Source organism: Acomys minous, assembly GCF_964271855.1.
Source record: "Acomys minous genome assembly, chromosome: 1".
In the NCBI taxonomy this organism is placed as follows: Eukaryota; Metazoa; Chordata; class Mammalia; order Rodentia; family Muridae; genus Acomys; species Acomys minous.
Window position 1 is genome coordinate 161,693,245 of NC_140483.1, and position 23,686 is coordinate 161,716,930.

The following is a 23,686-nucleotide window of genomic DNA, read 5'->3' on the forward strand; positions in this document are numbered from 1 at the left end:
CTAACCATACACCCATGTTCTCCAGTCCATTTCAGAGAAATAGAAGTCCGAATTTAATTCTGGTTTTGCAACTGACCCTGCAAAGCCAGCTCCTTCCCTCTAATACACCTTCATTTTTTTTCCTCTATAAAATGAGGAAATGATAGAATCAGACAGTCCCAGAAGATGCAAACAAACTCCGATTAGGGGCAAACTTGATATCTCTTGTGCCATTTTGGATTCCTGGAATTGAGGAGACTCAGAATTGTGAGTGGTCCCCTGCACATTGCCTTAAGTTCTCAGGCCAGCCACTTACTCACCTCAAGTGTGGCTTTTTACCCAAAGTTTTCCAAAGCGCCTCTGTGCCTTCTCCCCTCCTGTCTCGTCTCTAACCTTTCCAATTGTTTATTTCCTCTGATGTTGTCTGAAGCTCCAGAATAATTGTTGCAGAAGAAGCAATCAGCTCATCCTTCAACAAGCCATCGAGACAGACAGGCAAGCAGAGTATTAGGCTGTCAATTTTCAGGCCTTTCCAAATGTTAGAACAATTTCGGTGAATTACAAGCAATAGAAAATCACTTTGGGTGCTCATTAGCAGGAGGCAGGAGTGATGATGAATGCCTGCAAGCAGAAGCAGAAGCAGGCTTACTGAAAGCTGAAAGCCTACCTTTCAGTATGTTCGAGGGGTGGTCCACTTAACCCTCACTCTTCAGGGGAAAGCCCAAGGAGTCCTTAGAGGTTGGTGAATGGAGCAAATGACTATATATTTATGTAGCACCTACTGTCTATCATGCATCCTAGAGATGGGAAATTACTACATGTCTCACAAACAAGGAATGCTACAGTGCAGAGAACAGGTGGGAAATTACGGGGATGCAGGAGTGATGCCTCAGTGGTCAAAAGTGAATGCTTCTATTGCAGAGGATGTGTACTACATTCCCATCACCATGACAGAGAGGACGAAGGACAGGTTGAGGGGATAGCTTGAAAGGTAACATTGGTGATCTTCAGATTCAGTGAGAGACCTTATCTCAAAAAGGTAAGATGGAGAGTAATTGTGGAAGACACATAATATAAACTTTTATCTTCTATACACATGCATATACACATATATGCATGCATGTGGATGAGCACACACCACACACAAAGGAAATTTTTATTTTGTCTCATGGTATTAGAGGTTCCAGTACATTATCAGGTGGGTCTATTCTTACTGAGCCTGCAGTGAGCCAGAATATCATGGAAGATGGGCATGGTGGTACCTATCTCATAGCAACCAGGAAGAAGAGAGCCAGGAGAGGTTGGGACAAAGGATATATCCTCCTTCTCATGAACACTTCTAGTACCCTGCTTTCTCTAAACCATCACCCCTTCTCCTTTTTACCACATCAGAGTATAAACTCATTAAAGGGCCTTTGAGGAAGTAACAGGCCTTGTGGTCTAAGCACTTCTCAAAGGACTTACCTAAGAGCTTTGCATACATAGTAAGTTGTATGACAAATCACAATGAACCTTAGGTTAACATTATCTGTATTTTATAGATAAGAAAACTGAAGTATTGAGAGTTCAATAAATTAACTAAAGAATTATAGTCAACAAGTGTCTTAGGATAGATACTTAGGATGGATAAATGAGTCACCTATAACAGACCTAGGGTTGTTCTCATAGCTTTTTGGGGAAAGGGAAGTGAATGATCAATATAACGGTCATGACAGCAATAAAGACTCTCTAAAGAGACTCCTACCCCTTCCATGTGGCTGACTATTGAAACCATGACACACAAGAAATTGGAATTTTTCCAAAAATCTCACATTGGGAAAAGAAAATTTTGGTAACCAGCAAAATTTCTGGTACTAGAGGAGGCAAGTGAGTTCCAGAGAGAGACGTCACATAGGTCCAACTTACCAGGACAGAGTAGAGTAGAGTCAAGACAGCTATTTTTTAAAGATGGATAGAATCACAATTTTGCCAGTACTACTTAGATAAATATACCTCTTACTTTCTAATTACATCTAAATCTCATATCAGTATCCAAAAGATAGACCCTGGGTTGAAAGGTGTCACTTGGCATTTTTGATCCTCTTCTCTCTGAAGCCACATCTATTACACGTCTTTCTGCTTTTCATTATCACTTGTTTGATTGATTGGTGAACTGAAGATAGTTGGTAGGTTGAGATTGCCAGGGCCCAAGCTCTGACCCTAATAATATGAATAGAAGGTACATCAACCAAGAAGATTCAAGTTCAGTACCAGCCTCCATCATTTCCTATCCTTGTGTCTTAGAGGAATCACTTAGACTTTCTGAGCCTTGTCATTCTCAAAGAAAATACTATGGTACCAGATGTCTGGGTGAAACTCCAGAAATCATGGCAGATAGGAGCCAATTTCTGAAAACTATATCAGTCTTCTTCCCATCACTCACAGAATTTGCTGAATACCTGCTGTTGGCCTCTGTAACAGGTAAAGTGTTGTGGGGAAAAAGAGAAATAAACCCAAATCTTCACTCTTATGGGAAATTCAGTATGGTAAGGAACATTTGTGAATATCAATCTCCATGCTGGCTGGTGGATGCTGAGATTACTAAATTCTGCCTGTGGTAGCTCTCTGCCAATCTCCAGGATGAATAGAAAAGTGTAAGTCATCCATTGTGGAGAATAAAACAAAACTTGCCATGAATATTGACAAATGAAAGAAGAGCCAGAAGCATCCAGCAAAGCTGCAAACACTAAGTGGAGGACAAAAAAGTAGAGAAAGAAAGGCAAGGTTGGGAAGTGCCATTCATGGACCAAAGAAGGTCAAGTGCAGCTTTGCTTATTGAGTGACCAAATGGCTATGCAGTAGCTAAATGTCAGAATTTAAATACTACTGATGGATTTAGAGATATCTGTGGGGCCCTGTTGGCCAGAGGTCAGTCTTGGCTATACTATAAGACTGCTTCTGATTGGTCCATCCCACAAAAAGCATTTATGTCCCCAGGGCCTTGATACATTCCTAAACCTAGAGACTTCAGAGAGGAAGAGGAAGAAAAGTCTAGGACACATTTGGAAAATCATGGCCTGAAGGAGCATTCTCAATTCCTGACCAAAGGAGTACTAGGAGCCATCAGAAAAATGAACTCTTTTTACTGTCTGAGGAAAGAGTTAAAAATAATGTTTTGGGAGGGAAGGATAATATTTTAGAGATGCTATAGAACTTGTGAAGTGTCTTGGGTTGCAAAGAAAAGGTATGGTCATTTCTACCAGTGCAAACAAGAAGTCAAGAAATCTTGTATAGAAAAGGTGACCTTCAAGTGAAGTCCTTGCCTTAATATGTTTTCTGTGGTAGGAGTGGTCATGAAGCCTTGCCAGTACCTTACCACAACCTTAGAACATGAATCTAGGATCTCTTTGGTCCCTATTCAGGGACAGTCAGCCTTTGTGAATGGATAATGTCACAGAAGTGAATTCAGGGGCTCTGGCTTCAAAGATAGGGTACCACTATATAATGAGGCAGGGTTTCAAGCCTATACAGCAGTTGACATATGAAAATGGCTATAATACGATTGTATTTTGATCCCAAAGTCAATTGGCAATGCTCAAGATGGAAGAAATACAGGCAAAAAGAAGTTTATGTGAGAAAAAATTTAAAGTAAGATATGACAGTAAATGCTTTAGAAAACAGCCCCAAATGGAAGGAGCTTTCTTACAGTTGCCCACATAATCTGGACTATAATTGAGGCATCTCCTTAAGCTCATAGAAGAAGAACACTAAAGATGCTGGACTTGAGACTTTATCAAAAGCACTGAGGTGGTGAAATCATCAAAATACAAGCTCCAATAACAACAGAAGTATTTATTGCTTGTAAAACCTTGGGGGGATTATTTGGCTTTGCTAAGCCTTAATATCCTCAACTGGAAAGGATATGTGGAAGAGTAGAGAAGGCAGAAGAAAAACAACTTAGAGTGCCTGGTACAAAATAGATGCTTAATTTTAGTAGATTTTAACATAGCTGCTGCTGCTGCTGAAGGCAATTGTGACGATAGTGATGATGATTATAAAAGTGATAACAACAATAATGGTTAGATGATATGTTGATGATCATGATGGTGGTGGTGGTAGTAGTGGTAGAAGTAATAGTGATGGTTATGTGATGTCTTGGTGATGGCGGTGGTGGTGGTGGTGTGGTGATGGCGGTAAAGAAGATGGTTGAGCAAGTTGGTGGTCATGGTTGTATGATGGTGATGATGATGAAGGTCATAATGATGATGATTGTGGTGGGGATGGTAGTAGTGATAGTGATGACCATAACAAAATGATGATGATGATGATGATGATGATGATGTTGATGATGATGATGATGATGAATGTTAGCAGCAATGATGATGGAGGCATTGGTAGTGATAGTGTTGATGGGAAACAAGATGATAATATTTTTCATTTTACGAAGCCAAGCTTTTATGATTTTGATGACACTTTCTCACCAGAGATCAGTAGATCTTAGTAAGTCTTAAGCCCTTGAGATTGGAACTAAGCACTCAGGTAGACAATAAAAGAAATTTTGTAATAACAGGCTACAGAAAAGAGAAATAGTTTATTTGACAGTCAGCCAAGGATAGGCAATAAAAAATAGCTGTAATTTGTAGGGCTTTCATCCGGGACAGCAAGATGCTTTCATATTCATTATCCATAACAGTTTTGATAGACAGTGTTCCTTTTAGACAGAGGAAGTGACTGAGCAAAGGACCCATAGGGAAGTAAGAGGAGAGCTCCTGCAAGAATGCTGAGCAGGTACTAAGTTCTAAGTAAACTCAAATTATCTATCACCACAGTTATAAGAAAGGACTCGGGTAGAAGGTAGAAGACATGCTGCCTCAGGGGAGAAAGTGTTCCTTGACATGGGAGGCATTCACACAGGAGTCAGGTCCTTCACAGAAGCTGCACAAGAATAGCCTGTGGCACTGGGTTGGAGAAAGGTGTCAGATCTTGTGATGGTGAGCTTCCATTGTCAGCTTGACACAATATAGAATCACTAGGGAAGGGAGTCTTAATGAGTTGTCCTGTGGGCCTACTAGGAAGGGAATTTCTTAAAGGGGTTAACTGACATGGGAAGACACACCTTGAATGTGGGCAGCACCATTTGGTCTGGACCCTGGAATGAATAAAAAAGAGAGAGAGCAAGCTGAGATCTAGTAGGCTGCATGTGCCAATTTATTGCTCTCTGTTCTTGATGGTGGATGCAATGTGGCTAGCTGCTCCAAGTTCCTACCACTTTAACAAGTTCCTACGATCTTAACTTTCCTTCAGTGTAGGTAGGACTGTAACCTGGAGCTGTGAAACAAACAAATCCTTTCTCTCCTTAAATGTTGTCAGTGTAGATTGCCACTGCAACAGGAAACAAAATTAAATGGAACCATTAAGTCTGGGAGCTACTTTTCCCAGGGATCCCTGACACAGGAGCAGGAGCAGATGGAACAGCAACAAAAAACACCCACATATCCCAACTCTGCATTGGTCCAGAGATAAGGCCTCAGTCCAGCTCTGGACACAAATGTCCCAAGGCAGATTTCCTTATTTGCCCATCATTCCCTTTAAACCAGTCTGGTATCCATTGTTCTCCCATTTTAATGACTTAATTCTCTCCTCTGCTCCCCCCATGGTCACCTTGGAACAGCCTCCACAGCCGGAAGCTCTTTAATTGGCAGTAGTTTTGCTGCAGAGATGGAAAAGTATTTAGTGGTGTTTGTTTTGTGTGTAATAGGCACAGCAGGGGCCTGAGGCAGGGCTGGTAGCAAAGGGAGAGTTCTTACAAACTGAGGTCCAGTTTATCACAATCAAATGGTGTTGAACACCTGCGTTTTTTCGTCATTTTTTTTTCCTCCTCCTGCTTCTTCTGACAAGTAGCCACTGCTGAGATTGCTGAAGGAGACAGAATAGGTTTCTCCAGCAGACATTGCTTTATGCCACCTTACCTCCCTCCATTTCCTTCCTTCCTTCCTTCCCTCCTTCCTTCCTTCCTTCAGGGGCCTCTACGACCCAGGGCAGCACCTAGAAAACACAGGGCAGTTTTTCCGATGATTCATACATGGAGGCTACTGAGTTCTGAAAAAATGTCTGTAACAAAGGCAAGGTGTACTCATTCACAAGACTATGGCCCTAGGGGTGGAGGATCGAGCCCATACACTCCAGCTTTGGAAATATCCCCCAACTTTGTCACTCACTGTTCATGCAACTCATTCACTGCATAACCATTTACTGAGCACCCACTGTGTGCAGGACACTGTACTAGAAGAAACTTCAATAAATAGAACTGACAAAAGTCCCTATGTCAGTGAGAAAGAGGATATAATAGACAAAAAAAAAACAGCTTAAAGAATAAATCAACAGATTAAATATCTCTAGAGGATGCTGATGACTATAGGAAGCAAAGCAAGAAGAGGAGGAAAAGGGTGACTGACAGCATAGAGTGGGAGTGGGGAAATGACAATTTTCAATAAGATGAAAAGACTGCCCTTGCTTGAAACTATGATGCAGGAACAGAGCCCTGAACACATGACTTCTATCACTCACTCCTCCACTGACAAAGAGCTCAATATCATGCCTTCATCCATCCATAGTTGTCTCCTTCATCCATTCAGCTATTCCCAACTGCTCCAGCCTCATTTACATAAGCCCTGTTCATTCATTCATTCCCTATTTGCTTGTTCTGTCATTCATTCCTTCATTCCTGAGCTCTGCCACTCACCAGCATCTGCCATCAGTGTCTCTAGTACTTTTCATTTCTTTCCAAACACATGCTGCCAATCCTCTTTATTTTGCACCTGTGATTGTTTTTAAGCTTGAAAATTTCCTTTCTTTTGTGCTTACATGGCTGTCCTGAGGTCTAGGGGAGGCCTTCATGTCATCTGGGTTTCACTCTTCCATTTCTCTATCACAACATTCACGCTGGTGTGCTTTAACTGCGACCTTGACACAATTTAGAAGTCTTGGGGTAAGAGCTGTGAAGAGGAATTATCTAGGTCAGGTGGCTCTGTGAGCATGTCTGTGGGGCATTGTTGTGATTGGTAACTGATGTTAGAGGACACAGCCCACTATTGGTGGCACCATTCCCCAGGCATAGTCCCTGAAGAGTGTAAGAAAGGACAAAGAACCAATCAAGAACTCAAGCATATTCACACACAACCCTTCTCTTTCTAACTCCCCCCACTTGGCTGTGATGTTTTAAGTCCCTCCTTGCTTTCTTCACAATAATACAATAGCGGTCTGTATCTTTGATTTATAAACAAAACAAGCCATTTTATCACAGCAACAGAAATGATGCTAGAATGTGTTGTTTCTGCAGTCAAATGCTTAACCTGGCACCCCCACAATCATAAGCTCCTTAAATTTGGAGACAATACTTTATCCTTACTGTGGCTTCATACTTGCCACACAATAGCTCCTCAGTAATGGCTCATAACGTCAATCTTCAGGAACAGTCTGGACCAAGAATAAGGAAGAGAATCACTAACCAGTCACAGACACTGCATGGAGAGGCAAGAGGCAGCTCGTGGTCACTAGAGGCTATACACACCTGATTAAGCTTCACACTGACCCCTGAGGCAGCCACTTTAAACCCTACTTTATAGATGAGGACATTGAGAGACGGAGAGGTTAAATGCCCTGCCAAAGATCATATGGACAAGCGATAACCCAGCTGGAAGTCTCCCAAGCCTGCACAACCCCCAGGCAAGTTCTGGCTATAGCCCTAAACTGCCTCTAAAGGAAAAAAAAAAAGGCCTAAACCTGGAGTTGGGATTACAGTCACAGCCCTAGGTCCCCACAATAGCTACCTGCTGCTGGCCTGGATAATAATATTATTTTCTGGGTTTTCATTTAAATGGGTTCAGACCTCCCCAAGACCAGGGAGCCTTGGCCTCCAACCTTTTAACTGGTAATTACTCTGCAGCCACAGTGTGAGATCATCCATTAATCTGAGGCCAAAGGGCACTCTGCTAATCAGCAAGCTCTATTCCATCAAGCAGCTGGGTTGATTGTGGACCTTAATCACAGAGGGATGGCCAGAATCAAACTGTCCAACCCCAGTGGGGAAAGAAAGTTTTATTATAGAGGGGCTGACTTTTGGCAGCCACTGCAAAGAGATCTTGTTATAGGCAATGTTGCAGCCAAGACCCACTTAATAACCACACAAGACCAAAGAAGGAAGATGAGGGAGCCTGGACCACACATTCAGGATGGAACCTGAGACACTGGTCATGAGTGAAAAAAGTCTCTGAGCACTTTGCCTTGGCCAAGCACTACACTGGGTGCTTAACTCCTAGAGGGTTCAATCTTAAAATAATGCTGCTTAGGAGTGTCCTGGAACCCTCACTTACAAGAGGAAAGATGACCTCAAGGAAACTGAGAAAAATTTCAAGGTCAGACTCTGTGAATCTTTCTAGCACTTTCTTCTGGGTGCCAGGTATCTAACTTTCAGCATGTCTGATTTCCCTGCATTAGGAATAACAAAACAGTTAATGTGTAGGTGGGAATGAATGTGCAGTGCCCATCCTTGACACATTTGCATTTGAAGAGAACTGTGATTAACCTGAAGAAGAGGCTCGATATCCTAGAATCTCAGACACCTTGCTCGATTGCCCAGAGCCTCTCTCTGCCCCAGGGTCCTATCTCAGCCTAGGGGACTCTGTAGGTCTCTCTGGGTCAGTACTCTCACTGATCCACATTCCTTAATCACTCAGGCTGCACTGCACAGAACAGATAGCTTAAGACACTAGATATTTTTGGCAGATTGTTTAAAGAGAGAAAATAAATAAGAGGCACTGTTACAGGTGGAATGGGGGTCCTCCTTTCAGGTTCTTAGTCTCATTAGTCAAGAATTTAAGAATAGATTCAAATGGAAATGGAAGAATAATTTTACTCAACTTTAAAAGCAAAGCATCCAGGGCAGACACACTTCTAAGAAAAGGGGAATGAAGGGGAGAAGGAAAGAAAGCCATGCTGTTTAAGTTGGCATGAAAGCCACAGGGCAGACAATCAGACACATAGCAGGGAGGGGAGCTTCACAAAACACTAAGGAAGCCTATAGTTTTAGGGAAAATATGCTTAGAGCAGAGATGTAAAGAAAAAAAAAAGGATAGGTTAGCTTTTCTGACCAATACAGCAGAGTGGGCGCATTGATGAACAGCACGACTGCACTCTGTAGGAAAAATCAAGGTGACCCAGTCAGGGGGTACAGCAGTGGTAGGGAAGAGGGCTACTTCCGCCATGCATGGAAGCAGAAAATAGTCTAAACAGAAGTAACAACAGCCCACATCCAATGTGATTGGGAACTCCAAAAAAGAAGCTGTGAATACAACTTCTCATTGACTGCATAGACTTTCAGTGTTGCGAAGAGTTAGGACTGTTGCCAAGCCAGAGTAAAATTATCTTGTCCAACTCTAACCCCCTTAATAGCTATATCCTGTCCTATGCTGTAAGTGACTTACCATCTTTGTGGCCATTAGATAAATCCTTTGGAACATCCAAACAAATCCCTACTTCCCACCATCCCGAAAGATAAGAATTCCATCAGAGAGCATCTAAAGCCTGGAGTTGATATTTCTGTCCTTTTATGGCTCTGCTTATTTATTTATTTATTTATTTATTTATTTATTTATCTATTTTGCTACGATAGAAACTTCATAAGGTTGTTACCACATTGGAACATGGTATTTAGGGGTTCCAAATAAACTATCCTTTTGATCCTTTGAAGTGAGAACTATTTCTTTCATGGACATCAACAGGAGATAAGGAACGGATGTCACTCTACATTGAGGCAATGTTCTAGGATTCTATATGTAGGTGAAAAATAAATACAAATAGTTGAATAGTTCTTGCAGGGGATAGGGGAAGCCATACCTTCACCAAACATTCAAGGCAGGTTGACTGATTAGAACTACAATGATTATGGAAAGTTTGAGTGTTGAGCATCCAGAAGCAAATTATCTTGGGGTATTTTAGACCTCTATATAGTCCTGTATTAACTCTTCCTACATTTGATCTAACATCCTTGTGACTGTTTAATGAGTCTTTTGAAATGTGCAAGCAGAATCCTAGCTTCTACTAATCAAAGGCTAAGCATGTCATGAGATAATGTCCTAGACTTAAACTAGAAATTTCCTTATGTAGCTATTACCTGGCTATGTGATGTCTCTTGTATGTATTTTAAAGTGCCCTGATTTATTACTTTCTGTTATGTACACTCTACAAAACTGTTTATCCCATTGGAACACAATATTGGGGGTACACTGACTATGTGTTCCCAATTCCTTGGTCTCTCATATATGGACCAAGGATTACCTATCTCATATTCTCTTTGAGATAAGAACTTTGTTGTTTGCATCAACGGTATCTTCTGTCAGACATATGACTCCCAAACACACTGTCATGACTGAGGAAGGGACTTCTCACTTCCTGCTCTTATCTCATTTTATCTGACTCATACACCTATCCTCAGGGTGAACAATAGCCTCACACAGCCATGACATTTGTACCTTGCTATCATTGCTATATCAACAAACAAGATCTAATCAATCAATTTTTCACTCCATGGTGTGCAACCCAAAATAAAAGCAAAACTCCTTGCCAAAGTCTTTACAATCCTCTTGGAATCTGAGGCCCTAAAACAATCCCTTTGTAGTGGGAAAAGGGGTCTTCCGTTGCTCCTAACTCCCTACAAACTACACGGGGGCTGCCCAGCCACTAAAAGATTACCTAGGTAGGGCTGAGATTTCCTTCTTTGCCTAGACTATCACCCTCTGCTGGCCAGAAACAAACAAACAAACAACAACAAAACAAAACACCTTGCACCTTGATTTGACTACCACATAAACACCAGAGAAAATAGCACAGCTGTCCAGATGTGGCTAGCCTTTCGCTTCCTCACTCAAAAGCAAAAATCACCTCTTAAAGTGAGTTGTTTCTTTTCTTCATTCTGTTTCAGCTCCAATATGATTCTAGGACTTAGCAAGCAGTGTTAAAAGGAAACAGATCCTTGAACCAGTGTTTTTGTCATCCAAATTGGAAATTGATTTGACTACAAACTCTTCATCTTGTGTCAGGAAGCTGAGAGAAAGAAGGGTCAGGGTTCTCCCGTCTCCTTTGGGAACACATGCACAATGATTAAAAGACCTGTGGCACAAGTTGAATTCAAACAGACTGAAATCATATGCTCATCTCAGATATGGGTTCCTTGCTTGGTACCCTTGGATGAATCAACTCACCTGTGCAATGGGCTAGAGCCATATTCGAAGGTTGTGGCAAGAACAGCAGTGAGCTAAGCCACAGTAAATGCTGAGAGGTAACATCTGTTGCTGAGAATGTGTCACAGAGTTGGGATTGCTCTGCCTCTCCTATGGAGAGCCTACAAGCCAAAGCCCTGGGATTGAGACAGCATGACTAGATCACAACTGCATCAATGTCACTGCCACTTAGAACACTATCCATGGAAAACTCCCAATATCAGTAACCATTAGCAAATTTTGAAAGAAAAATCTCCCTGCTTTGCCTTCTTTGCCTTTTAAAAATCATAATTAACCCATTAACTGACAGGCTCCACAATGCACAGTTGTATCCCCAGCAGAGATAGAAAGAAGATCACAAATCCCAGGCTATCCCATGAAGTACTAGTACTAATGAATTAGAGGCCAGCCCTAGATACTTACCAAACCCTTATTTTCAACACCCAAAACAAGAGACTGGAAAGACGCCTCAGCTACTGAAGTGTTTGCCCCACCAGACAAAGGACTGAGTTTGAATCCTCAGAACCCCGGTTAAAGAAATACATAAAAGCCAGCACTTTTTTTTTTAAGTCAATAAATTTTTATTTAAGGAAGAGTCCTTTCTTTTACACATCCAGGTCACAAAGCCAGCACTTTTAATCCCAGCAGTAGTGAGATGGAACATGAGGATAATTTCACTCCTGGATCTCAATGGACAGCTAGCCAAGCCTTCTAGCAAAGTGGCAGACCAGTGAGAGATCTTGTCTGAAACAAAATAAGGGCACCAAGAAGTTGTCATCTGGCTTCCACACACATGCACAAGCACATGCGCAAGTGCAATGCCTCCAGCCCACATTAATCTGCTTCAACAATGACTCAGCCTCCTCCATTCCAGATGTGGAGTGAAGAATCAGAGAAGAGCAAAATATGATCCGTGAAAAGCCAGAGGCTAGAAGAATTGCCAATTAAAACCTGGCTTTTAATCTTTCCCGTTGGCTTTTTGAGGAACTGCTCTATCAGAGAAACCTTGCAGGAAGCCACTTACACATTCAAATATGGTCGCTCAGATGAGAGCAGGAAAAGGTGTAATTTGCAAAGATCAGAATAAGGTTAGACTCAAGCAATATGGGACTGTGCAATGTATTCTCCTAGTTGTAAGACAAAATGGGAAGAAAACAGTTGCAAAAGCAGACAGAGTGGCTGCCAGGAGCATGTCTGGGAAGGAAGGAAGGAAACTGCCCAATGTCTTTCTCCTTTAAGCATTCTTTCTCTAGCCTCTCCTTCCATTAACGAAACCCACAGGCAAAGAAGAGCTTTACAGTCCTTAAGCATGGGTTCTCAGGACACACAGCAGGGGGAGGGTGTAAAGAGAGGATGATCTAAAAGAGCAAGTGACCCAGAGAAGTGTATGACTTTCCCCTTGTCCATCCCTTAAATTTCCTCCTGCTAGCCCTTGTCACGTTCAGGAATGCATCACAGAGTCACAATGTCTCCAAGGCCCTATTGAAATTCTCTTCCTTTCCTCAGCTCTCCCAATAGCACTACAGGATTACTGCAGCTCACAGTCATCTGTCTTCAAAAGATTAACGCATCCCCTGGAAAAGGCCACGGTTTCCCAAAGGACAAAAGTCCATTTGTGCTCACTCCCAGAAGAAAATGACTCTTCAGGAAGGCACATGTTGATTTCTTCCCTGGATTGAGAATTAGGGGGCTGTTTTGTAGGATGGAGATTGAGAGGGAGGGACAGGCAGACACAATTTAAGGATTTTGTCCATCAACTTCAGCTGATAGTTCTATTTGAGTGACCACACTGAGGACACAGAAGACTACAATGCCAGGAACTCCTGAGATTTGTTTCCTGAACACTTGACATATACTTAGCACTGTGTTGTCAAGTACTAGATGCAGGTTATATGACTTGACTGTCACGCACCCGTGCTCGCGCACGTGCGCGCGCGCGCACACACACACACACACACACACACACACACACACACACACACGAGTTCTCATTGAATAGGTAAAGAACCTTACAGAGAAGTGTAAGGTGTACAACTAGCCAAAGGCAGAATTGGGTCTGGACTCGAGTCTGAGCCTGTCAGCTCAGGGCTCTTTCAACTAGAGCAGCCTTGGATGAAACGGTTGGTCTTCAGCAAAACACATTGGTCCAGAGGATGCCTGAGCAAGGGAAAGCTATGTGATCTGGAGTTTAAAGAAGACAATCCTGGCTGCTGTGAGGAGCCTAGGCCAAGAGGTAGCAGGGGCAAGAAGCAGAGATGAAAGTCTGTGGGTGCAATGCATGAGAACAATGATAGGATCCAACTACACAGAATGCAAACTTGAAGGCAAACTCACCAGGATTTGGTGAGGAGGAAGTCTGTCTACCAAGCTCATGATGAGAGATAACTTGGGCACCAGGGGCTATTCCCTTTGATATGTAGCCCATGTCTGTCTGGTCATCTGTGTCCCATAGCTTTGTTGCCAAATGTCCCCAAAAACCATATGTTAAAGACTTCTTTCCTAGTTGAGTTATGGAATCAGTAGAGCAGGGTATGGATGACAGGTCCTTAGAGTATTGGGCGTGCCTCAAAGTAGATCATCTGACCCTGGTCCGTCTTTCCCTCAGTTTCCTGACACAAGATTTGTAGCCAAGCAGCCTCAACTTTGATATGTGGCACACATGCCAGAGACATGAATGGAGAACCGGGTTTATATTAGGCTGCAACCTTTGAGCCAAAATAGAACTTTTCTGTTTATAAATTATTTATTTTGTTGGTAATAACACACCATGACCAAAAGGAGAGGAAAGGGCTTATTTCACCATACAGCTTGTAGTCTGTCATCCAGAAAAATTAGAGCAGAAACTCAGTGCAGAGACCATGGAAGAATGCTGCTCACAAGCTTGTTCTTAATGGTATGTTCACTTTGATTTCTTATATACCCCACTACCACCTGCCTATGGGTGTCATCATTTATACTAGGCCTCCCACATCAAGCATTAATTGATAGAATGCCTCCATACACCATTTACTACAGGCTTGGCCCCTCCACATCTGTCACAAGTTCAGAAAATGCCCCACAGACTCACCTAGAGACCAATCTTATGGAAGCATTTTTTTCTCTATTGAGACTTCTTCTTCCCAAATATGTCTAGGTTTCTGACAAGTTGACAAAAACAAGCCTACAAAAATTATCTTTGTACATTTTTTAAATTTAATTTTTAATTTTAATTTATTACTCTCCCTCCGTCATACCCCCTCCCCTAGTCCTCAAAAAGAGGGAGCCCTCCTCCTCTATCATCTCTTCCCAGCCTATAGTCTCATCTGGACTACCTGCATCCTCTTCCTCTGTGGCCTTGCAAACCTGGTCCACCAGGGGGAAGCTGGTACCAGAGTCTATGTCAGAGGTAGCCTCTTGTCCCCATATTATGAGACCCACATGGAGACTGTGCTGCCTATGGACTACATCTGAGGAGGGGGTCTAGGTCTTTACCATGCACAGTCTTGTTTGGTGCATCAGTCTCTGCAGCCACCCTCCCTACTCCCAGGCCCAGATTTGTTGTCTCCATCAGTCTCCTTTTGGAGCTCCTGTCCCCTCCATGTCCTATCCCCCAAATTTTCCATAAGACTCCCTGTGCTGCACTCTAAAGTTTAGCTGTGAGTCTCAGAATGTGCTTCGATCCCCTGCTGGGTGGAGTCTTTCAGAGGAACTCTATGGTACAGGCTCCTGTCCTGTTCCTGCCCTTCAATTGCTTCTGGTAACTAATTGTCTATTCTATGTGCCCTTCAGCATGAGAATTAGACATCCTCCCTGGAATTCTACTTGTTACTTAGTTTCTTTAGGTCTCTGTATTGTAGTCTGCACAGTTATCTTAAGTGTTTGGTGACAGTAATAGAAAATGTATAATATAATATCTTTCTCTTTATCTAACTTCTCATAACTATCTCTGTATTTAACATGTGATGGTGTGTGTGTCTGATGGACAGGACAAAATGAACAAAATTGCCATGAATTAAAAAGTTATGGCCCATTGCCAGGGCTGCCAGGTATGCGGGTTGAGGATGTCTACAATGCAAATGGTATCCATATAAGTAAGAAGACAGGAGTGGTCTGCATGGCCAAGTGTATTAAGACTGATCTTTTGATATTGGTTTGACCATTCCAAAAATTTAGTGTTGGGGGGAGGGAGAAAAAGAAATTTCAAGCTGAATGAGAGGAATCTAAGTGATCCGGAAACATCACTATCACAAGGTCCTTAATAGAATAGTTCCACATCTGTGGAGGAGAAGAGGCAAAGTGACAACAACAAGGTCAGATGGCATAAGTAGACACAATGGAAGGCATAGCTCATCCCAGTAAAATCATCGTCTAACAACAAACACCCCATCACTGCCAAAATCCAGGCTTAGGCATGATAGTCTTCAGCTAGAGAAACAACAGAGGGAGGTCAGCATCTACAGGTAGATAGGAAATTAGACTAAACCCCTGTGAGAGAACACACCCTCCTCTGAGAGTGTAGAATGCAAACAAGACATAGTGGCCTCTCTGTTGGTTCTTATACAGTCCAAATGCATTTCTCTAACAACTCTTAGTGTACCTGCAGCACAGGTGGAAAAACATTAACCCAACAGTCCTGACCACATCACTTATTAAAAAACACTCCCTACAGCACAGGGAAAATCTTCCAGACTTTTTTTTTATTTGAAATGTATCAACGATTTGCTTGTAGCAGCTGACAGAACTTCAATAAATGCTCACTCAATGTGAGCCTGCTTTCTCTCTCTTTTGTCTAACGAGCACTTTCTCGGCTCCTACCCAAGTAATCACCTCCATGTTCTTTCCTTCCATGTAGGTAGAATATAGAGAGAAAAGATCAGAACCAATGAAGAATATAGTCCAGGGCCAGACACACATCTAGAAATGACTCATAAACTCCTATAAGAATAACAAAGCAGGCGCTCTCTAACATCTGTCTCTCTCCTAGGTTTCTGGAACCCACTATCTGTGAAGTGTCTTTTTTGATGCCCCAAAGGCATCTAAGATTCATTCAACAGGTCCTGCAAGTTGTCATCATTTTCTCTGCAAATGTTCTCTGGCCCCAGATTACTAAGCTTCAGAAAACATCATTCAAGCCAGACACTCACTCATTCATAAGTATCTTTGACTCTTCCCTCTTTTTGAGTACCCAGCATCTCACCTCTATTTTAATTTGAAGAACCCAGAGAGGAAGATGGAAATATAAGTATTGCATCTGGGAAACAGTAGAAACCCAAGGTGAAACAGGAGGGATGAGACAGCATTTATCAAGCCACCTGGAATATGAACAACAAAGTTAAATAACTTGTGGAAACCTGCTCAGGTAAAGAGATAAAAACACTGCTGTCATTGGCATTAAGTTAGAAAGTAGGGCTAAAGGAGGGATGAAGAAGACATCAATGAAGTTGACTACAACATCAAGTCCTGTGGAGTCAAATTTTTAAATAGCTTTCTAAGATTCTAGATGTTTCCAATAGTAGTTTCCTCCCAGTCTGGTACCTGACTTTTCTGCCTATTTCTGCCCAGTCTGCTACCTGACTTTTCTACTTTTCTCTATCTCGTGCCTCCAATCCACCATGCTGTGACTCCTCTCCAAACCACAACCTGCAGAAGGATGTTGTATCAAGTTCACAGAGCAGGCACTAAAATCTGGATTTTAGTGTTCTCTAGGTGCACGCTTTGGACAAAATACTTCTAATCATTTGTTTTGTTTTCAAACAAACAGGACATGAAAATGATCCCTACTTAATAGAATTATTGCAAGTATTAAATGAATGGATACAGTAAAAGTGCTTAGAAAAGTACTTGGCAAGTGTCCCAAAATGTTAACTATTTTTCTTTCTTTTTTCTTTTGTTCTCTCTCTCTCTCCTCTCTCTCTCTCTCTCTCTCTCTCTCTCTCTCTCTCTCTCTCTCTCTCTCGTTTTTTTTTTGTTGTTGTTGTTGTTTTGTTTTGTTTGTTGTTTCAAGACAGGGCTTCTCTGGGTGAGCTTTCCTGAGCTCACTTTGTGGACCAGACTGGCCTTGAACTCACAGCAATCTGCCTGACTCTGCCTCCGTGAGTGCTGGTATTAAAGGTGTGTCCCACTATGCCAGACTAACTATTATGATTTGTATAGCAAAAAAAAAAATCATTCCCTTCTGGGAACTAAATTAAGAATTAGTTGGCTTTGATAACTGCTAATTGATTTGTGGGGAACTCTCTTGGTATTCTTGAGGGGCAAATCTTCACCAAGGATCATAGATATGGTTGGAGCAAGAGTGACTTGAGTAAGAGCAACCAAAAAAGAGTTTGACTCCTAAGTTTGTTCATTGTGTGTGTTGAACTCAAGTAGCCAATGACACACATACTGAGAGTGGCATCCTCTCAAGCCAAGGAGGACTTTGCAGCAAGGTACAAACTAAAGGAAAGAGTTTTATATGTAGAATGATGATTACAGTAAGTAGAGAAAGCCCTCAGAATCAAGCTGACACATCATTCAAATCTACCTCCATTACAAAATTTTAGTTCTGCATTCTGCTTCCTTTTTAGGGTGTCTGGGCACTGGACACCAACCTGGGAAAGATGAAGTAGAGTCCAGAATGGGGGGATCTGCAGGACTCTAGTCCATCTGGGGGTGCTGATGGGTCATGGAGAAGACCTTCTCCAAGGATTTTAGTGTTACAGCTCTCCTAGAGCAGAGCTAGCCCAATGAAATAGCAACTCTTAGATGATATTTAGTGACACTGCTTATATGTGTTTATTTGGAGTGATGAAGGTGTATATATGAACCTTGGGGCATGAGAAGGGAGTTTAGGATGGGTGCGGATCATTGGTTGTGGCTGGAATACTGGTGATGCTCTATTTGTTTCCAGGTGACTACCATGAGATTTGTGGTATCACCAGCCCATATGCCTGGTTCAAGCAGGTATGGAAGCAGGGAAGGAGCTGTTCTAATTCTACTGGTCTCAGGATGAGATTTTCGGGGTTTGGACATGTCTCTGACATCACTCTATCACCATGCCTGTTGTCCTTGGTCTCCCAGCCTACATGCTCCAAAACTCTTTCTTTTTGTTTTATAAAGGAGAGGTGTCATCACAGTCTATGTTCAGACCTTACCGCCACACTAAATCATAGCATGTCTGTAGGAAGATCACTTCTCCTCTTTGAACCTCAGTTTCTCTATCTGTAAATTAAAATTAATAAAATCTAAAAATGTTGTGAAGGTCAGTATTATAACATACTTAAAATGTTATATTATAAATAGGTTTTGAATAAGTTAGATTTCTTCTTTCTCCCCACACACATTACTAGTTCTCTCTAGTTCACTTTCCCTCGGTACTGTCTTATTTATTTAAAATGCCCCATTTCAAATCCTTTCCACCCATTTTTTTTTCAGTATACTCATTGGAATAGCAACTGCTTGCCTTTGGGTCCAGCCTAACATCTCCCATCTGATCAAGCACATATGACCTCATGGAAATTTCCTTATGAACAACTAAGCTTTAGCTTGGTTCATAAAGATTCCGGTGTTCTTTAAGATAAAGCATTTGGACTATAGGCCTGCTCTGGATGACCTAGATGGAATTTACTGAAAAAAATTATTTTTAGTAGATAGAATTTTGAAGTATATACTTGAATAGTCCATCAATATGAAGGAAGAAGTACTGCTACAGTATGAATAAACAGGGATTTGTGTGCAATGACAAATGTCTTGCATTGTAGATCAGGGATCTCCATAGACCATCAAAGATTAGAGATCAGGAAATACGGAGAAGAACAATGAATATAGAAATGATACGTGCAGATGTTTATTTTACATTATTGCACTCAAGCAGAAGTTCGTAACAGCTAGATGGATATCAGCTAATCTCCTTACCTGCCTGGGAGCTAAGCAAGGGTCTAATACACATAGCAGCACAATGCAAGGGTAGAAGTCATTCATGGTCCCAGGAACATGGGTTCTCCTAACTAAGGACTATATAGCTACTACCACTGATGGATAGCAAAATTAGTAGTACCAAAACCTAAAAATGACTCCTTACAATATCACCATGAGGACAACTGCCACCATTTTGTGACAAACTAATGACACTGGTTATTTCCCTTGTTTTGTATCTTGTTTTGTTCTTATGAATTTGGGGTTTTGTTGGTGTTTTGTTTCACTTTGAAACAAGATCTCATGCTGTAGTTTTCATTGGCAGGATTTCATTATGTAGCCCAAGGTGGCCTTCAGCATGAAGCCACCCTCCTACCTTAGCCTCCTCAATGCTGAGATTACAGGCATGATCCACTGATCCTCACTCATACTGGTTTGTTTTCTTGAATGTCTTCCACACAGGAATGAATAACATTCAAACTGTAGGTTTAGTGCCCCTATCTGCATCATCTTTCTAGTCAGCACCACCAACCATGGACTAAAGAATGTCCTGAACCCAAGGCTGCAATTACACTGCTGTAGTGCAAGATAGTGTACTACTATCTTGAGTCTCCAGTGTGCAAAGTGAAGAAATTCCTTTTAAATCTAAAATTATATCATATGCAACATTATCTTGGACTAAGAGATTCATGATCATTTCACTATGAGTGCATAACCTCAGGACCTTCAACATTTAAATACTCTACTAAAAGCTCTGAGGATGAACCCACTCTACAAAAATAATCTGAAATATTGAGACCCAGTATTTAAGGGCGAGGTATTGGGTTACTAATAGCTAAAATATGAATGTTGAAACAGGGCTCACCTCTTTTATCTTCATCCCATGAGATGCTAGTGGAATTTTTGCTTCCTGTGCCCACATTTTAGTATGGGAAAGGAAAACATATTCTGCAGAAGGATAAGAACCATACCAAGGCTGATATAAATCATGAACATGATGATTCTGTTGTATAACTGTAGCGGGGGGGGGGGGAGCGTCTCTAAATCATAAGAGGCACACTGAGGTATCATCTTTTGTGTTTTCATGACTCACAGGTGACATGACTCATGGTAAGTAGAAATGCCAATACTCACATCTGACAAAAAGCAAAGCACCTATTAGTCAGGGATGTTTATATTTCTTAATCAGGAAAGCAAGGTCAATGTGCTGGATTGTTTGCCAAGGATAAAGGAAGCAAGAATAGTGGCTGACTGGAGGTGGAAATGGTGATGACTGATGATGATGATGATGATGATGATGATGATGATGATGATGATGATTGACTGAAGTCTGACACCTATTCTCTGCAGCAGGAATTATAACTTGATCTATAGCCCATCCACATAGACTACTTTGTAGAGCTGATAACCCGTTACTGTCTCACAGACTCTGTGATAGACTAGAGTTAATGTTGAGTACAATAACGCAAATGGATTAGGGAGTAGACATTGCAAACAATATTTTGGGTTGTAGATTATTTCCTCTTGGTGTGCCTTTTTGCCATAGATATTGATATGGCAATCAGCTGCAATGAGGTATAGTGTGGCTGACTCTCCCAGCTACAGTGTCCATCTTACAAACAATGCACTTGAAAGCCAATTGGCTGTTCTGGTACATGCTAGTATTTGCTAGACATATGAGTAAATTGATTTATAAAGAATTGCTTCAAATAATTATGTAGACTGAAAGGTATCACAACTTACCCTTTGTACTCGAGAGGCTCAGGAAACTAAGACAGTAATTGTATCCTGGTCTTGAGAACCTGATAAGCAAGAGAGGAACTGTTTAAGTGTCAGTCTAAAACCAATGTCCCCATTGGAGCAGAAAGAAAATTCTCCTCTCCTTCTCTTCTTTGGCTACTTGGGCTCTCAGTGAGGAGTTGAGTGATACCCAGCATCATTAGAAAAAAACATCTGCTTTGCACACACATATAGTAATAGTGGTTAACCAGGTCATAGGGACCTCATAACCTACCTAGTCAGAGTGATTTATAACATTAACTATCAAAATGCAACAACCCGGAAGTGTGAAATTGACAACCTCTCTATTGACTCATAAGGAAGAGGAACTAGAATTTAAATATCTCCATGTGATGGTTATTCTCAATAGTCAATTTGATGTTTAGGATCATCTTAGATAGGAGAGGGGCATGCTTGTAGGGGATGATGTTGTTTAGGTTAGTTGAAGTGGCAATACCTACCCACTGTGGATAGCATCATTCCCTGGGATAAAGTCTTGGATTGTATTAAAAAGAGAGAATAAACTAAGCGCAAACATTCATCAGCCTTTCTTTTTGACTATGGTTGCAATGCAACCAGATGCCATGAGACCATGTTCCTGTGGCTTCACTGTTATGATGTACTGTAAACTTGAACTCTGAACCAAAAGAAATACTTTCTTCTGCAAGTTTTATCACATTGACCGGAGAAGTAACTAACACACCTCACATATGAATTTTGAGTAGACAGTTTTGAGACATATTTTACCTGAATCCACAGAGGATCACAAGTAAAAGGGTTCTCCAGATGCCCAGAGTGCTCAGTTGGTAGTATCCACCATGGGTAGGTATTTTCCACCTTCCTTATTTTACTCATCTTCCCCTTTGCATTTCTCTATCTCTAAATCACTTTGCAAGATAAACTAACTGTAACCCATCTTGGAAAAAAATATCTTTATCTGTCTAAAACTATTTCATCTTCTGTGAAATAGGAATAATAACCTCTCCCAAGATTTTTGCAAGCATTAGCTTGGAGTTGCTGAACCTGATGCTAATACACTCCAAGGCTTTGGACACATACTAAAAGCCTTAAGGCAAAGAGCAGGACAGAGTCTGACAATTTCCTCAACTAACCACTAAAGTGCTCATTTCCTTTATTCTTTCTTTTACCTTCCATCCCATGTGGTATACTTTATGCAAACATACCAGTTGGTGCATTTGTGGTTTGAGAGACCTCTGATGTCACTCTCATGAGGAAGTTGGGAGTTGGGGGTTCATCATCTCTTTTCCAATGGAAGATCCTGAAACATCCATTTGTAGATGCAGTCCAAGAAAAAGTTGGAATGGAGTTCTGCAGAGACTGGACTCAGCATCAATCCCCACTATTAGAATCACCTGACAAGGCCTCTGAATTACTTGAGGATAACATTTTGTTCTTCATTGGTTGTGGCACCTTTTATCTAGAACATTGGATGACACATTGGCAAGGGTCTCATGAATAATGCATGGTGACCTGGAAAACTCCAGGTAAATTAAAGATGAGGATGCAAAACCTAGATGCTTAGGATGAATTCAGCTATGACCACAGCAGGCAACTCTGCTAAATATGATCCAACTAGTGACTGTCTATGCTTGTCCACAAAGCCATGCCTTTCCCTCTTAGGTTCTGTAATGTAGAGTCTTTCACACTGGCCTGCTACCTTCTGTGTACTGTACTTATGATTTAGTTCTTCATCAGCCTTCCAACACGACCTCTCCTCTGTCCTATTTTCTCCATAGATTTGTATGTTTGTTTGTCTGTTTGTTTTCTTGGTTTTTCTTGTCTGTTTGTTTTATTTTATATACGTGGATGTTTTGCCTGCATATATGATTGTGCATCATGTGCATTCAGTGTCTATGGAGACCAGAAGAGGGCATTGAATACCCTAAGACTGAAGTTACAGGCAGTTATGAGGTGGATAATGGTTGAACCATGTTCCTCTGAAAGTCTTTTTCCCACCACAAAGATTTGTGCATGTGTATATGTAGTGGATAAGGTTGATAGAAATTCAAAGCCTCTTTTGAATTAATGCTAAAGTAACCACTCCATGCAATGAACACAATATAATATACTGATGAGTGGCATGGCATTCATTGCCTTTCCAGAAGCTAGTCTGCGATTTTTTTCCCATAAAGTTAATTGTGCTACACAAAGCCATCTAGAAACATCACTGAGTTTAAAAGGAAGCAGAAGAGTCACTGACAGCCTCAGTATGCAAGAGCTGTGATCACAGGAGGCCATGCAGGATACAGACCCAGGAGAAACCAATTTTTTATCTGTTTTTGGTGCCTGATTGCCTTGCTGCATAATGCAGGGGCTAAAGGACTCTCAATTCTTCTTTTAGTTTCCCATTGAAAGGATGGGAAAACTGAGGTCTGGAGTTGAGAAGCAACTCTATCAGGATTCCACAGCCAGCCAATAATGAGTCAAGAAGAAAACCCTCCCCCACTTCTATACAAACCTCCTTCCCCAATCTAAAATGCCCAGGACCCCATACCCAGGTGAGCCACTGAGAAAAGAGGAGGGGGCGATGGATTTGCAGGTGATTTACAGCAGAGATGCTTCTAGGATGCCCAGCTCCATCTGGGTAATTTATGGATGTGTGAAGGACATGATGGGCTCATTGCTTACAGCATGTAATTCAAAATGTGGCTGCCCCAGAAAGATGGGTGAGAGGTATAAAAATATGTACATTTGATGGAGCATATATATGTGTTTGTAAATACAGTCTGTTATTGCTCAGTGTTATTATATATCCATCATCTTTCTTTGGGTTATTGGAA

General features: G+C 41.5%; 1 protein-coding gene across 1 annotated transcript; it reads right to left on the bottom strand.

Annotated features, from left to right (window-relative positions):
- Nucleotides 1-367: 367 nt before the first annotated feature.
- LOC311606908 (uncharacterized protein) lies at nt 368-20,904 on the bottom strand (the record flags this gene model as incomplete). The annotated part of the gene is made up of 5 exons (XM_084798301.1): nt 20,850-20,904; nt 18,347-18,413; nt 16,411-16,525; nt 5,928-6,003; nt 368-600 (listed from the first exon to the last, which is right to left on the bottom strand). The coding sequence occupies exons 3-5, from the start codon at nt 16,462-16,464 to the stop codon at nt 368-370; spliced, it is 363 nt and encodes a 120-aa protein (XP_084654427.1). The 5' UTR covers nt 16,465-16,525; nt 18,347-18,413; nt 20,850-20,904.
- Nucleotides 20,905-23,686: the final 2,782 nt, after the last annotated feature.